This window comes from Acanthochromis polyacanthus, chromosome 14 (assembly GCF_021347895.1).
Source record: "Acanthochromis polyacanthus isolate Apoly-LR-REF ecotype Palm Island chromosome 14, KAUST_Apoly_ChrSc, whole genome shotgun sequence".
NCBI lineage: Eukaryota > Metazoa > Chordata > Actinopteri > Pomacentridae > Acanthochromis > Acanthochromis polyacanthus.
Window position 1 is genome coordinate 3,330,813 of NC_067126.1, and position 16,811 is coordinate 3,347,623.

A 16,811-nucleotide genomic window follows, 5' to 3' on the forward strand; every position below is an offset into this window, starting at 1 on the left:
TAAGTGACTCTGGGGTCTCTCCACCCATGAATCACTGGAAAATCTGAGGCCTTGGGCAGCAAATTATTTCTTGAAATTCCCAGTAGAAAAAGCCTCCCAACATTCAATCAGTCACAGCTGCAAAATGAACAACCTTGGTCTCTGTGGATCAGAGACACGAAGAGGAATTTTGAAAAACAATCAGTCTCAGTGTTTCCATCAGCAGGTCAGAGTGAGATGTGAAAAACTACAGCAAAAACCTGCCTCTGTCTAATAAAAACTGGACATTAGAGAGTAAATAACAGCCTTAAAACAATGAGTCAGTGGCAGTGATGTGACTGAACTTGCTCTAAAACCTCTCACTGTCAGCTCCACCAAATGCTCCAAAAACCTGACAAATTTTATTTCTACTTCATCCAAACCAGTGTGGTAAAGCCAAAGTACATTTACTCAAGTTCTGCATTGAAATATAGTTTTCAACTACTTGTGCTTTTCTTGAGTCTTTCCATTGTCTGCTACTTAATGCTTTTACGTCATGGAAAAACAGGCAAATTTTGACATTTTAACTCCACTGGATGTATTTTGTAACTTAGTTTACTTTGGAGGTTAAATTCAATCAAATAAAATATCATCAGAAATAATTCAACTTTCCCTGCGGGGATATTTATCAGCAGCATTCATAATGTATAATATAGTCGACAACTCATTTCTGATGTATTATTGTTGGAAAGTCCCACAATGATGATGGGGAGTTCAGGCCTCTCATGAAAGTAAATAAGACTAAATTAATCATTAAATTTCCTCTTCATTGTTCGAAAGAGTCCCCAAATACAAAGAGCAACACAACATGTGTTTCTGCACAGTGACTATGGTACAATGTCAGTAGTGCACGTGTTTGGCATGATTGTGTACACAGAAAACGTAGATATGACCTACTGTGTAAATGACAGAATCTCTTTTTATGTTTATATGGACCAAAAAATATGTGATTTTTCATTCAAACTGAAACCACAAACGGGCTCATTATGTGACCTGACAATGACCTACACACTGGCTGTAGGAGGATAAAGATTTGTCTCATCAATGTTTGAGTTTGGAAATTGTTTAGTCGTTGCACATAACTTCTGATTCTTGCATCACACACACAAACACACATTGTGTTGCTGAGATCCTCTCTGGGCTCTGAACAGCCCTCAGTGTGTAGCCTGTTACCTGCTGCTAATGACAGGTGTGCCTCTCTGACTCAGGAAGTTTCACACCTGCTCTCATTAGTGTCAGATAGTGGCATGGCTACAATCAGAGGTGTTACTGTATGACAAAACCAGCTGCAAAATCCAAACATGATGCAACCGTTGCTGTGTAGACCGACAAAGTGAACAATAAACAGCTCTTGTTTTTCTCTTCTTTAGCTGAGATCATTCTGTCATGACCATTAGACACATCTGATGCAACCTGAACATCAACACATGATGCAAGCTTTGTATCTGATCACACAAACAAAAAAGTCACTTATCACCAGTAATATAATGAAAAACTGTTTAAATACTTCATTTTTCTTTGCATATAACGCACCCTGATGTAATATTTACACACAAATATAACATTTACATAATTTTTATTCTCTGACCGAATGAACAGTTGGAGAAGCTCAGTTTTTATGAAAAGGTGACACAAAATCACAATCTTTACTGAGAAAATGATCAGGTTCCATGAAACACATACGAGAACCTTCAACAGGAAGACTGACTGATCCCTCTAAAATTCCTCCATTAACTGCTACCTACAGTATTATCCCTCTACAGACTCACACAAACTTCACCACAAGGAGCTTTTCTGGACCTTGTTGATCAACTTTGACCTTTTTGATCAACATCTGCTCCACAAGTAAGGATTCATTTCTCAATACCCTGACTACAAGTTCAGACATGCATACTTGGGAGTTCAGATTTGGTAAATTCAACTTCTGAACATCAAATCTTCCAAAGCTGAAGCACCAGTAGGTCACCTGGTCAAGCATGAACACCATGTACCAAGGCTCAGTTCTTACTGGAGTGGCCTGGATTCAGTTCTAGCCACAAAGGGTCGACAAGCTTCAATTCCCAGTCCCTCAGACTTTGTCCAGATTAACTCAGTTTGTGTCAGGACATGCTGATGAGAATTCGTCTAGTGTACCAAAACACATAACCTAGTGATGAGAATATGGAATTGTTGGAATGCTACTGTAGCTGCTGGCCCAATAAGAAAGGCTATATAGAAAGCATGTGGATCTGATGGATGGTTGGTAAACCCACCTCGACACTGACCAAGGAGCAGCTGGTAGCTGATACGAACACTAGTCATGACACATCAACCATGCCAAGGATGAAGATTGTGGCCTGACTGAACCCAGTCAACCACCAGATGAGACCATCCCTTGCTCCCTGACAAAGTCTCCTCAGAAGAGAAGCTTGGTAAATTCTACTTCCAAGTGTAAAGTCTTCCAAAGTCAAAGCACCAGTAGGTCACCTAGTAGAGCATGAACACCACGTACCAAGGCTCAGGTCTTCCTGCAGTGGCCTAGATTCTGGACCAGCCACTAAGGGTCAACAAGCTGAGATTCCCAGTCCCTCAGACTCACAGAGAGAAGTCCACTGGTTTCCAGCAGAAGACCATGGCCTCGGTCTTGGTGGTGTCATTCACTTCACAGTTGACTGAAAACCTCTGCACTGACCACTGAAAGCCGTGATGGATTCATGGACAGGATCTCAAGGTGCAGCCAGGGTGAGGAGGACCAAAGAACTGATCCTGAGGTCCCCAAATTGGACACCCTCCTCACCCTGGCTACATCTTGAGATCCTGTCCATGAATCCACAACCCGGGTCAGAGACAAGGGACTGACCTGGAGCCCAACAAGCACAAAAAGCTTCTTTGACTTTGTGCCAAGAATGCGAACACAGCTCTGTTTGGTTGTGCAGGTGCTGAATGGCCTGTAACAACAATCCCAGTACCCCATACTCCCACAGTGCCCTCCAACGGTTCCCCACAAGCCTTTTCTTTTTTTTGAACTTTTTATTTATTCCACATAGATAAAACAGATGAAGATGTACAAAAATCACACCATCACAATTTACACACTACTCAGTCCATAGCATGTTACCTTCCGTCATATATACATATATCTCCTTTCTGTACAGGTCATATACAAATCAAGATTACACATTTTACATAATTACCAACAGCATTCTTGAATTCTGACATCTAATATTCACTAGCACGGGTAAGTATGCAATCAGAAAACAACTTAAAAGAATAAAATACAATTCCCTAAAAATACAAATAAAAAATAAAGAAATAAATCGAATAAATGAAAAAAAGAGGTATTTAGAGCTCTGGCATTGCTTGTATTATCGGTTTCCATCTTTTCTCAAATTTTTCTAGTTTCAGTTGTAGTCTTGCTGTAATTTTTTCCATCATGATAACCTTTTTTACTCTGTTCATTGCATTGTGTTGGGGAGATGTGGCTTCTACCAACTGATTGTGATCATTTTCTTTGCTATCAAGAGCAAGTCTCTCAACAGGTATCTACTGTCTCTGTCTTTCATATCTTCAGGTAATATTCCAAGTATGTAGAGGGTTGGTCAAGATGAAGATCAACACCCAGAATTCTTTTTATTTCTGTTTTTACACTCCTCCAAATGTCTATGATCTTCGGGCAATCCCAAAATATATAGGTGAAGTCACCCACCATGCCACAGTTCCTCCAACACCGATCTGATGTTTTACTATATTTTGCGGTGACAGATGGCATGTTAAAGTAACGCATCTTCACTTTCCAATCGAACTCCCTCCATGTTGGACTATTTGTTAATTTATGTCCAGATCTAAACGTTTCCTCCTATTCATCATCCGTTATTATTACATTTGCCTCCAATTCCCATCTACCTTTAACCTCCATGTTATTGTCATTAGATTCATATTGTAGTGCTTTATATATTTTTGAAATCAGCCCTTTTTTGGATTCTTTCTCTGAAAATGACATGAACAGTTCTTCAATCTTGTTTGGGTCTTTGCTTATTCTTTCCCATTCGCTATGTTTCTGGAGGTAATGTCTCAATTGCAAATATTTATAAAAATCATTATTTGGTAGATTAAATTCCTGTTTGAGTTGTTCAAATGATTTCAATATTGGCTCTGTAAAAAATTGTGCTATATATATCCCACAAGCCTTTTCTAAATATAACAAAACACATGTGGACTGGCTGGTCAAACTCCCACGACCCCCTGAACGATTCTGCAAGGTTAAAGCTCGTGTCCGGAGTTTCTGTTTGTTTTCAATCTATGTATCATTTTTTTAACAAAGCTTAAATGTGTTAGTCTAGTTCGATACTATAATATAAAGTTAGTATAACGCGATATGAAAATTTATTCCTGAGCTCCGCCTTCCTCTCATAGACCCCCATGTTATTCCAAAAAGCGCCGGTCGCTGCCGACCAATCAAGTTCGAGCTTCAGCTTTGTCATGCTGTCAATCAACGGTTACGCGCACAGCAAGCAAGCCCATGCAGAGGTGGGCGAGCTACGCGCTACGCAACCGCGCGCACATTTGTTTTGCTTGTGGAGGAAAGAGCATCAGGGCTCAGCAACTTCCAGAAAAGTTACCAATCCCACGGCTTGTCGGGCCAAGAGACTGCAGGACGTTTTTTGGCTCGGGGTGCTCGCGTCGCTCCCCGACCACGGCCTCCATAGCCCGCCTGACGGCTTCGTTTAGATGCCCGACCTCTGGAGGAAGATGTTGGGGCGTCTGGGACATACTCTTCGTCAGAGGAGTCATGCAATTCTGAACTCTAGATAGAAATGAATAAACAATGTAACACATATACACGCGTAAATGCACTAAGTTTGATAAACAACGTCATCCAGAGGGATACACGAGTGTAATCACATATTGAAACTTTACTCGTTCGTCCTAGCAGATTCATGTTATTTTGGTATTAGGACAAGTTAGACTCAATACAGCATTCTAACGTAATTCCTTTATTATTTACTAAATGTACTAAATGTAGAAGAGGGGAAAACAGCAAAACAGGCGAGATGCTGCAGCACTCCGGGCACTTCTCTCATGTACTGAGCGCGTGCACAAATAAAGGGGCGAAATCAGAGGGAGGGACCAACAGTGTTCTGGGAGACGCTGCGATTCAAACTCTGGACAGCAGCTTTAAAAGCTGGTCCACTGTTCTACGGCCGAGACGGAATCATTTCTTCTCCTGAATCCAAGGTTCCACAGTTGGTTGGAGTTAAACTTTCCCGAGCTGAGCAGTGTGATGATGCTCCATCAATTGCAGCAGAACCGCTGATCCCCCTTTCTGGGTGTCTGTCGGCGTTACGGTTCGAGTCTTTCCTGAGATACTGTCTAAAAATGTCAGGTTTCATAACAGAACACTATGAAACACATATGAGAAGCTATATGCACCTACTAGCCCCTACTTCCGGTCTCACTTGTGTTGTTGCTATCTTCAGGTCAATTTCTAATCTGAGCAAACCTCCAAGAAAGGTTACCATTTTATTTGTAAGTTGTCTGGACAGTTTCAGCAGTTGATCCAAGTAGAACAGAGTTTTGTAGTTTCAGACGGATTTGTATGAATGTTTTCATATTTTTCATTTTCTGACTCGACTAGATAACCTGATCCAGGTAGACCAGAGTCTGCACAATGGTTTGCATTATTACTCTGCCAAGGAATGAGGCGGAGTTATGTGAGAATCGGTGTACGTTTGTCCGTCTGTCCATCCGTCCGTCTGTCTGTCTGCAACATTCCTCAAAAACGGACCAATAGATTTGGATGAAAATTTCAGGGAAGGTCAGAAATGACACAAGGACCAAGAGATTAGATTTTGGCAGTGATGTGGGTGATAGTCTGCATCCACAGATTATTTGTTAAAGGTTTCTATATCATTGCAGTGGCATGGTGGTTAGCATTTCTCACCTTGCAGCTAGAAGATCTCTGGTTTCTGTCCCGGCTTTCCCGGGATCTTTCTGCATGGAGTTTGCATGTTTCCCCTGTGCATGAGTAGGTTTCCTTCGGGTTCTCCGGTTTCCTCCTACAGTCCAAAAATGTGCTGAGTTGATTGATTATTCTAAATTTGCCCGTAGGTGTAGGTGCGAGTGTGATTGTGTCATGGCCCCTCCCTCTCCTGTGCTGCGCTCAGCCTGATTAGAAACAGCTGTGGAGGAGCACATCTGGGCCACATCAGTAATCAGCCGCAGTTAAAATCCAGACTCTCTCCACTGCTCCTTGCTGGGTCATTGCCTGCGGTTCCCCGTCGAGCGCACACCTCTGCCCGAGCTCTGTCTCGCTCCCCCCGGCCACTGGACTTCCTCGTCTGCTCGTCTCCCCTCCTCCGCTCTGCACTCCCCTTCGTCTGCTCCGCTGTCCCCGCCACCGGATCATCAGCTCTGTCCCTGCCTCATCTCCAGATTCCCCCATGAGTCACCTCTTCCCTGTAGCTTAGTTTTAGTTTAGCCCCCACCGTGGCCGAGAGCCGTCATCTTTAGTTTCAGTTTTAGTTTCCCCGTTCTGTTTAATTCCCTGTGCCTCCCGTGTGGAGTGATTTTGTGTTTCATTATTAAACTCGTTGTTAATTCACCCGCCTGCCTGTTTCGCCTGCTGCTTGGGTTCTAACCGCCTAGTTCCTGACAGATTGTTTGCCCTGTTTTAAGTTTTTGTGTTGTTTTTAAGTTATTCTCTTGTTTTTCGCTGTGAAGCACTTTGGTCACCCTTTGGGCTGTTGTAGAGGGCTATAGAAATAAACTTTGATTGTTAGATATCGGCAAGGCAAAATGTTGTATTTTCTGATTAAATGTTCTTATTTACTGTCATACTATATAACTATGTGGTGTGTTACTCATATGAAGTTGTGTTCAGTCATTTTCCATGAAGCACTCCAAAGAAGAACTGAGGCCTAACTGGCAGCAAACTGGAGATAACACAAACCAAAATGTGTGACTCATGCTTACGTACCTGTATAAAAGCTATTCTGTTTTCCACCTTCGCCAGTCACTTGTCCAGACTGTGTTAATAATAATAATAATGGTTACATTTATAGAGCGCTTTTCAAGACACCCAAAGCACTTCACAATGATCCATTATTCATTCATTCTCACTGTGGTGGTGAGGTACATTTGTAGCCATTGGGGCAGACTGACAGAAGCATGGCTGCCAATTCGCACCTACGGCCCCTCTGACCACCACCAGTATTCACACACCAGTGTGAGAGCAGCACTGGAGGCAAGGTGGGTAAAGTGTCTTGCCCAAGGACACAACAGCACATGACAAGGCGAGAGTGGGATTTGAACCGCCGACCTTTTGATTATTGGACAACCCGCTCTACCACCTGAGCCACAGCCGCCCTGCTGTGTTCTGTTCATGTGATTCCCTGCACAAGTAAAACTTTGCTTTGACTTGAGAAACGACTCCGAGTATTAATTTGGAGAAGTCAGGACTTAACTGAAGAATTTTCCTGACAAACAGTAACCATGACAACAAGTGAACACTACATCAGCTGCCTGCTGTCGATCACATGACTGTGATCCTACTACAAATCCACTGCTGAGGACTTATCAGGACTTATCCGTCAGAAATCATACAAGGAACAACTGATTAAATTGTGGGGGTGTTTCTGAGTCCCATCAGTTCGGTATCCGTACATAACGTACACATGTACACCACACGTCTCTGCTTGACTTGTGGGCACATCTATATTAAATGTTGTGATTTCTATCACTAATTTTTTCAAGATGTCAGCGGTCAGAAATGATACGACTGAGCAGCTTGGCGGATTTTTTCACTCTGTAAGTGCTTTCTCGTTAATTTCATTGTTGAGATGTATTAAAAGATGGGACTAATTGATCTTCTTGCCTAATATTGTGGATTCTAAATCAATGACATGATGAGAAATGACTAAAAATTTCAGGTTTTTATCTGTAATTCCTGAGACGATGTTGTTCAAACATCTTTAAAATTCAGTGTGTGGCGGGAAAAAATGCTGACAGTGGTTTTGACAGGAATGAAAGCTTAATTTCACAAAGAATTTTATCGATATCCAAATTTTATGTTGTGAAAATTCCGCAGAAATGATTATTAAAATGATGTTTTGTGTAGGACTGACTCCTCACAGAGAGGGCAGGTACGGGGCTGAGATAAACCTCTGTTGTAAAGACTGAAGGAGGAGGATTCTTCTGTCTCAGGATAAAAGTAGCTTAGCGACAGACTTGTGGCTCCTGAGCGATGATGGGGAACCTGGACGGAGGTGAACTCTGCGTTCCACACCTGAACTCCTCCTGCACGAAGCCGGCCCACCCCCCTACCACCACCATGCTGATCTACGTCCTGCTGTCCTCCGTCTCCCTCGTCACGGTGGCTCTGAACCTGCTGGTCATCATCTCCATCTCCCACTTCAGGCACATATCATGATCTAAAATCCTAGAATTGATGTGAATAACTTGTAAGAAGACTGCTCTGATCTTGCAGATAGTTGTTGTCTTCGCTGCCAGTTAACTGAGATTCTGTGTGTTTTGATGGTTTCCTCCACCTCCAGGAAGCTCCACACTCCCACCAACCTCCTCCTGCTGTCTCTGGCTGCCACCGACCTCCTCGTCGGCCTCCTGCTGATGCCGGTGGAGATCATCTACATCGAGGCGTGCTGGTTCCTAGGTGACATCCTCTGCACTGTGTACTACATCATAGACTACATCATCACCTCCGCATCCGTGGCTAACATGGTGCTGATTTCACTCGACCGCTACGTGGCCATCTGCGACCCTCTGCGATACACCACCAAGGTCACTAAGGGAGTGGTGCAGCTCTATGTTTGCCTCTGCTGGCTCTGTTCTATCTTATACAGGCTGCTCCTCCTGCACGACCACCTGGAGCAGCCCGGCAGGTCCAACTCCTGCTTCGGGGAGTGTGTGGTCGTCATCAATTACATCTCAGGTATCATCGACCTGGTTTTCACCTTCATCATCCCCATTTCTGTCATCGTGGTCCTGTACCTGCGGGTGTTTGTGGTGGCGCTGGCTCAGGCTCGCAGCTTACGCTCTCAGGTTGCAGCTCAGCGCCCGGGGATGCTGGCGGTGAGGAAGCATGAGATGAAGGCGGCCCGGACTCTGGGTATCGTTGTGGTCGTGTTTCTGATCTGTTTCTGTCCGTATTACTACCCGACTCTGGTGGGAGAGCACACGTCGGTCGATGCTTCCGCCGCCGCCTTTGAGATCTGGTTGGCGCATTTCAACTCCTGCCTGAACCCGGTCATCTATGTGTTTTGCTACCCCTGGTTCAGGAAGTCTCTCAAGCACATTCTGACACTGCAGATCCTGAAACCAGGCTCCCGTGACGCTCAGATTCTGTAGATGCAGAGGCATGAGAGGTGAACTTAGTGTGGCATTGATTCCTCTGCTTCTAGAGTTAAACTGTGAATAATTCAGACAAGCATGTGTGAAGTCTCCTAAACATAATCACACGTTAATAAGATGGAAAGTCTGTAGTGTTATGAATGCAGCTTCCCCTCTTTAGCAGCTTTGCTTGTGAAAATATGAACATGAAGAGACTCTGCAGGCCTCATGTTTGTCTTTATTTGCAGAACAGTAACGTCTGTGTTGTTATTTCCTAAAAGTCAAGCCGCACATGTTCTTCATGCTCCGTGTTAATAAAACTTCTGCATCTGCTGTTATAAAATGACTTTTTTTTACTGAGGTTCATCACGTTACTTTACATGTGTATTTTGTGTTTAAGGCAAAAAGCAAACAGCAGAAAACTTCATCTTCTTTCAGACTAAGGACAGAAAAAAACATTGCAAATACATGTTTGATTTTACTACATTTTGTCTATTCGTGTCTGTAAATGTCAAGTACAACGCATATGTTCTCTTAGAAGGAGTTCAGGACTAATTTGGGGTCATTCTTGACCATTTTTTATGCATTTTGGACAAGTTTTAGTAATCTGGGACAGATTTCTCCTCATGTTGGACACATTCTGGACAAAATTTAGGAATTTTAGAAAAGCTTTTGGCATTTTGTGCTATTTTTGGTTATTTTTTGATTAGATTTAGATAACTTTGGGCATTTTTAAGCAGCTTTGCTGACCTGCAGCGCCGTGCAGAGCTGGGAGACGAACAGAGTAAACGAGGAGGAATACCAGCAGAGTTTGGTCCTTTTTGTAAAAGAAGCATATAGATATCTAAATATAAGATTAGATAACTTCATCTTCTTTAAGACTAAAGACAGAAAAAAACATTTGAAATACACATTTTATTTTACCGTATTTTGTCTATTTGTCTGTAAATGCATCTCAGAATGAGTTTTTTCTCCACTCTGAAGCAGAAATCTGATCTTACAGACACCAAACCTTCCAGCTTTGATCTTATCTGTGTTGTGAAGGTTTTAAACAGAGGCCTTTGTTAATTTCTGGAACATTTTATTCACCTAAACATGGTGAAAGTGACATGTTTTCCCTCCTTCTGTGAGTCTTTTACAGTCTCCAGCTGACTCTTATTCAGCAGAGTTTCCACAGATGTGCTCATATGTCTTTCATAGTCTGATATATAAAACATTTTGTTCATAGAAACATGCTTTTTTTCTGCTCGTGTACAGTATTTACTCATTTACAGAGTGGTAGAAAGAGATGTTCAATGTCCCCTCTAACAGCATTTCATTCTGACATGTCAAGAAAATAATAAAAAAAGAATTTTAACACTGGTTTTGTGCAATAGTCATGCTTTTATTCTAGAAATAAATGCAGATTAGGACATTTTTACATGCATACGACTTCATATTTTACATGTAAACATGCATTTTCTGAAAGCTTAGACAGAAAAAAAATGTGTCTTAAAATATCTAACGGGGACGTTTTGTGTTGTTGACATAAATATCTTTCAGGACAGAATGTTTTCTCCTGTTCTGATACAGAAATCTGCACCTCAGCAAACCTCACACACGGCAGATTTCCCTTTTTTCCTCGTCTGTATTCAGAAGGATTTTTACAGAGCAGCTTTGTGATTTTATAAATGTTTCATTCACAGAAACAAAATGTGTTTCAACATTTAGGTTCCATAAAATCTGAGTTTTAGTCCTTTTTGTGCTCTGAAGAGAGTTTTATTCACGTCATCTGCAGCCCGATGCCATTTATTAGAGCATATTAAAAAAAATAAACAGTATTTTCTGATTTCTGGAAAAATAAAAGACGTGCTGATATTTAAATCCTCCTCTGAAAAGATCTTAAATTAAACAAGAATTTGGATATCAGTTCTTTCAATGTTCACATTTCTGTTCTGGAAACACAGATTTAGATATTTGACACCTCATTTGCACAATTAAACACAGATTTTAGAAAATTTGTAAAACAAAAAATCATTGCCTTGTTCTAAGTGATCAACAGGTGAAGCTTAATAATGAAACCGATTAGTTTTAATCCAGTTTTTCTGTAATTTTCACCTGCGATGTTTACCTTTAAAACCTGTGAGATCGTCCGTACAAATATCATAAATTCTATATGTTTTATTCAACACTTTCTGGAAACTTCTCTCGAGACAAAAGTTCAAAAACACTCATCAGAAGTAAAAAAGAACATAGAGATAAATGTATGGAGTTTTGATAGAATAATATGAAAACCTGAGCCGCTTTTAGTGTTTAAAACCTGCAGGGCCCCAAAAATAAATGGAATTAGCTCAAATTATGGGTTTATAATCAAAATAATCAAAAAAATCAGGAAATTTAGCTCAGTTATAGCAACGGTACAGTAAAAGTACAGCATTTCCTCAGAATGTGGAGGAGTAGAAGCGACACATTCACACAAATTGTGCAGAAAATACACTGCTCAAAAAAATTAAAGGAACACTTTTTAATCTAAGTTTTTCATCAAATCAGTGAAACATGTGGGATACTGACCTGGTCAATAAGTAACTGAGGGGCTTTTTAGTCAGTTTCAGCTGCTTTGGTGTTCATGAAATTAACAACAGATGCACTAGAGGGGTAACAATGAGACAACCCCCAAAACAAGAATGAGTTTACAGGTGAAGGCCACTGACATTTTTTTCCTTCCTAATGTTTTCTGACTGTTTTTCACCAGTTTTGCATTTGGCTAGGGTCAGAGTCACTTCTGGTAGCATGAGGCGATACCTGGACCCCTGCTGTCCTCCAGACTGAGGACATGGACCCCTGCCGTCCTCCAGAGTGAGGAGGTGGACCCCTGCCGTCCTCCAGACTGAGGACATGGACCCCTGCCGTCCTCCAGACTGAGGACATGGACCCCTGCCGTCCTCCAGACTGAGGAGGTGGACCCCTGCTGTCCTCCAGACTGAGGACATGGACCCCTGCCGTCCTCCAGACTGAGGAGGTGGACCCCTGCCGTCCTCCAGACTGAGGACATGGACCCCTGCCGTCCTCCAGACTGAGGACATGGACCCCTGCCGTCCTCCAGACTGAGGACGTGGACCCCTGCCGTCCTCCAGACTGAGGAGGTGGACCCCTGCCGTCCTCCAGACTGAGGACATGGACCCCTGCCGTCCTCCAGACTGAGGAGGTGGACCCCTGCCGTCCTCCAGACTGAGGAGGTGGACCCCTGCCGTCCTCCAGACTGAGGACATGGACCCCTGCTGTCCTCCAGAGAGAGGACGTGGACCCCTGCTGTCCTCCAGACTGAGGAGGTGGACCCCTGCCGTCCTCCAGACTGAGGACGTGGACCCCTGCCGTCCTCCAGACTGAGGACGTGGACCCCTGCCGTCCTCCAGAGTGAGGACGTGGACCCCTGCCGTCCTCCAGACTGAGGACGTGGACCCCTGCCGTCCTCCAGACTGAGGACGTGGACCCCTGCCGTCCTCCAGACTGAGGACGTGGACCCCTGCCGTCCTCCAGACTGAGGACGTGGACCCCTGCCGTCCTCCAGACTGAGGACGTGGACCCCTGCTGTCCTCCAGACTGAGGAGGTGGACCCCTGCCGTCCTCCAGACTGAGGACGTGGACCCCTGCCGTCCTCCAGACTGAGGACGTGGACCCCTGCCGTCCTCCAGACTGAGGACGTGGACCCCTGCCGTCCTCCAGAGTGAGGACGTGGACCCCTGCCGTCCTCCAGACTGAGGACGTGGACCCCTGCCGTCCTCCAGACTGAGGACATGGACCCCTGCCGTCCTCCAGACTGAGGACATGGACCCCTGCTGTCCTCCAGACTGAGGACGTGGACCCCTGCTGTCCTCCAGAGAGAGGACGTGGACCCCTGCCGTCCTCCAGACTGAGGACGTGGACCCCTGCCGTCCTCCAGACTGAGGAGGTGGACCCCTGCCGTCCTCCAGACTGAGGAGGTGGACCCCTGCCGTCCTCCAGACTGAGGAGGTGGACCCCTGCCGTCCTCCAGACTGAGGACATGGACCCCTGCTGTCCTCCAGAGAGAGGACGTGGACCCCTGCCGTCCTCCAGACTGAGGACATGGACCCCTGCTGTCCTCCAGAGAGAGGACGTGGACCCCTGCTGTCCTCCAGACTGAGGAGGTGGACCCCTGCCGTCCTCCAGACTGAGGACATGGACCCCTGCTGTCCTCCAGACTGAGGAGGTGGAGCCCTGCCGTCCTCCAGACTGAGGACATGGACCCCTGCTGTCCTCCAGACTGAGGAGGTGGACCCCTGCTGTCCTCCAGACTGAGGACGTGGACCCCTGCCGTCCTCCAGACTGAGGACGTGGACCCCTGCCGTCCTCCAGACTGAGGACGTGGACCCCTGCCGTCCTCCAGACTGAGGAGGTGGACCCCTGCCGTCCTCCAGACTGAGGACGTGGACCCCTGCCGTCCTCCAGACTGAGGACGTGGACCCCTGCCGTCCTCCAGACTGAGGACGTGGACCCCTGCCGTCCTCCAGACTGAGGACATGGACCCCTGCCGTCCTCCAGACTGAGGACATGGACCCCTGCTGTCCTCCAGACTGAGGAGGTGGACCCCTGCCGTCCTCCAGACTGAGGAGGTGGACCCCTGCCGTCCTCCAGACTGAGGACATGGACCCCTGCTGTCCTCCAGAGAGAGGACGTGGACCCCTGCCGTCCTCCAGACTGAGGACATGGACCCCTGCTGTCCTCCAGAGAGAGGACGTGGACCCCTGCTGTCCTCCAGACTGAGGAGGTGGACCCCTGCCGTCCTCCAGACTGAGGACATGGACCCCTGCTGTCCTCCAGACTGAGGAGGTGGACCCCTGCCGTCCTCCAGACTGAGGACATGGACCCCTGCTGTCCTCCAGACTGAGGAGGTGGACCCCTGCTGTCCTCCAGACTGAGGACATGGACCCCTGCTGTCCTCCAGACTGAGGAGGTGGACCCCTGCTGTCCTCCAGACTGAGGACATGGACCCCTGCCGTCCTCCAGACTGAGGACGTGGACCCCTGCTGTCCTCCAGACTGAGGACGTGGACCCCTGCTGTCCTCCAGACTGAGGACGTGGACCCCTGCCGTCCTCCAGACTGAGGAGGTGGACCCCTGCCGTCCTCCAGAGTGAGGACGTGGACCCCTGCTGTCCTCCAGACTGAGGACGTGGACCCCTGCCGTCCTCCAGACTGAGGACGTGGACCCCTGCCGTCCTCCAGACTGAGGACGTGGACCCCTGCCGTCCTCCAGACTGAGGACGTGGACCCCTGCCGTCCTCCAGACTGAGGAGGTGGACCCCTGCCGTCCTCCAGACTGAGGACGTGGACCCCTGCCGTCCTCCAGACTGAGGACGTGGACCCCTGCCGTCCTCCAGACTGAGGAGGTGGACCCCTGCCGTCCTCCAGACTGAGGAGGTGGACCCCTGCCGTCCTCCAGACTGAGGACGTGGACCCCTGCCGTCCTCCAGAGTGAGGACGTGGACCCCTGCCGTCCTCCAGACTGAGGAGGTGGACCCCTGCCGTCCTCCAGACTGAGGACGTGGACCCCTGCCGTCCTCCAGACTGAGGACGTGGACCCCTGCCGTCCTCCAGACTGAGGACGTGGACCCCTGCCGTCCTCCAGACTGAGGACGTGGACCCCTGCCGTCCTCCAGACTGAGGAGGTGGACCCCTGCCGTCCTCCAGACTGAGGACGTGGACCCCTGCCGTCCTCCAGACTGAGGACGTGGACCCCTGCCGTCCTCCAGACTGAGGACGTGGACCCCTGCCGTCCTCCAGACTGAGGAGGTGGACCCCTGCCGTCCTCCAGACTGAGGACGTGGACCCCTGCCGTCCTCCAGACTGAGGACGTGGACCCCTGCCGTCCTCCAGACTGAGGAGGTGGACCCCTGCCGTCCTCCAGACTGAGGACGTGGACCCCTGCCGTCCTCCAGACTGAGGACGTGGACCCCTGCCGTCCTCCAGACTGAGGACGTGGACCCCTGCCGTCCTCCAGACTGAGGAGGTGGACCCCTGCCGTCCTCCAGACTGAGGACGTGGACCCCTGCCGTCCTCCAGAGTGAGGACGTGGACCCCTGCCGTCCTCCAGACTGAGGAGGTGGACCCCTGCCGTCCTCCAGACTGAGGACGTGGACCCCTGCCGTCCTCCAGACTGAGGACGTGGACCCCTGCCGTCCTCCAGACTGAGGAGGTGGACCCCTGCCGTCCTCCAGACTGAGGACGTGGACCCCTGCCGTCCTCCAGACTGAGGACGTGGACCCCTGCCGTCCTCCAGACTGAGGAGGTGGACCCCTGCCGTCCTCCAGACTGAGGACGTGGACCCCTGCCGTCCTCCAGACTGAGGACCTGGACCCCTGCCGTCCTCCAGACTGAGGACGTGGACCCCTGCCGTCCTCCAGACTGAGGAGGTGGACCCCTGCCGTCCTCCAGACTGAGGACGTGGACCCCTGCCGTCCTCCAGACTGAGGACGTGGACCCCTGCCGTCCTCCAGACTGAGGAGGTGGACCCCTGCCGTCCTCCAGACTGAGGACGTGGACCCCTGCTGTCCTCCAGACTGAGGAGGTGGACCCCTGCCGTCCTCCAGACTGAGGACGTGGACCCCTGCCGTCCTCCAGACTGAGGACATGGACCCCTGCTGTCCTCCAGACTGAGGAGGTGGACCCCTGCCGTCCTCCAGACTGAGGAGGTGGACCCCTGCCGTCCTCCAGACTGAGGACATGGACCCCTGCTGTCCTCCAGAGAGAGGACGTGGACCCCTGCCGTCCTCCAGACTGAGGACATGGACCCCTGCCGTCCTCCAGAGAGAGGACGTGGACCCCTGCTGTCCTCCAGACTGAGGAGGTGGACCCCTGCCGTCCTCCAGACTGAGGACATGGACCCCTGCTGTCCTCCAGACTGAGGAGGTGGACCCCTGCCGTCCTCCAGACTGAGGACATGGACCCCTGCTGTCCTCCAGACTGAGGAGGTGGACCCCTGCTGTCCTCCAGACTGAGGACATGGACCCCTGCTGTCCTCCAGACTGAGGAGGTGGACCCCTGCTGTCCTCCAGACTGAGGACATGGACCCCTGCCGTCCTCCAGACTGAGGACGTGGACCCCTGCTGTCCTCCAGACTGAGGAGGTGGACCCCTGCCGTCCTCCAGACTGAGGACATGGACCCCTGCTGTCCTCCAGACTGAGGAGGTGGACCCCTGCCGTCCTCCAGACTGAGGACATGGACCCCTGCTGTCCTCCAGACTGAGGAGGTGGACCCCTGCTGTCCTCCAGACTGAGGACATGGACCCCTGCTGTCCTCCAGACTGAGGACGTGGACCCCTGCCGTCCTCCAGACTGAGGACATGGACCCCTGCTGTCCTCCAGACTGAGGACATGGACCCCTGCTGTCCTCCAGACTGAGGACATGGACCCCTGCCGTCGTCCAGACTGAGGACATGGACCCCTGCCGTCCTCCAGACTGAGGACATGGACC

General features: G+C 48.4%; 1 protein-coding gene across 1 annotated transcript; it reads left to right on the plus strand.

Annotated features, from left to right (window-relative positions):
- Positions 1–8,242: 8,242 nt before the first annotated feature.
- Positions 8,243–9,360, plus strand: LOC110968454 (trace amine-associated receptor 13c-like). Its single transcript, XM_022218339.2, has 2 exons — positions 8,243–8,412; positions 8,550–9,360. The coding sequence occupies exons 1-2, from the start codon at positions 8,243–8,245 to the stop codon at positions 9,358–9,360; spliced, it is 981 nt and encodes a 326-aa protein (XP_022074031.1).
- Positions 9,361–16,811: the final 7,451 nt, after the last annotated feature.

Coding starts and splice junctions, on each gene's coding strand:
- LOC110968454 (XM_022218339.2), top strand. CDS start 8,243: ATGGGGAACCTGGACGGAGGTGAACTCTGCGTTCCACACCTGAACTCC. Junction 8,413..8,549: donor ATCTCCATCTCCCACTTCAG/GCACATATCATG, acceptor CTCCACCTCCAG/GAAGCTCCACACTCCCACCA.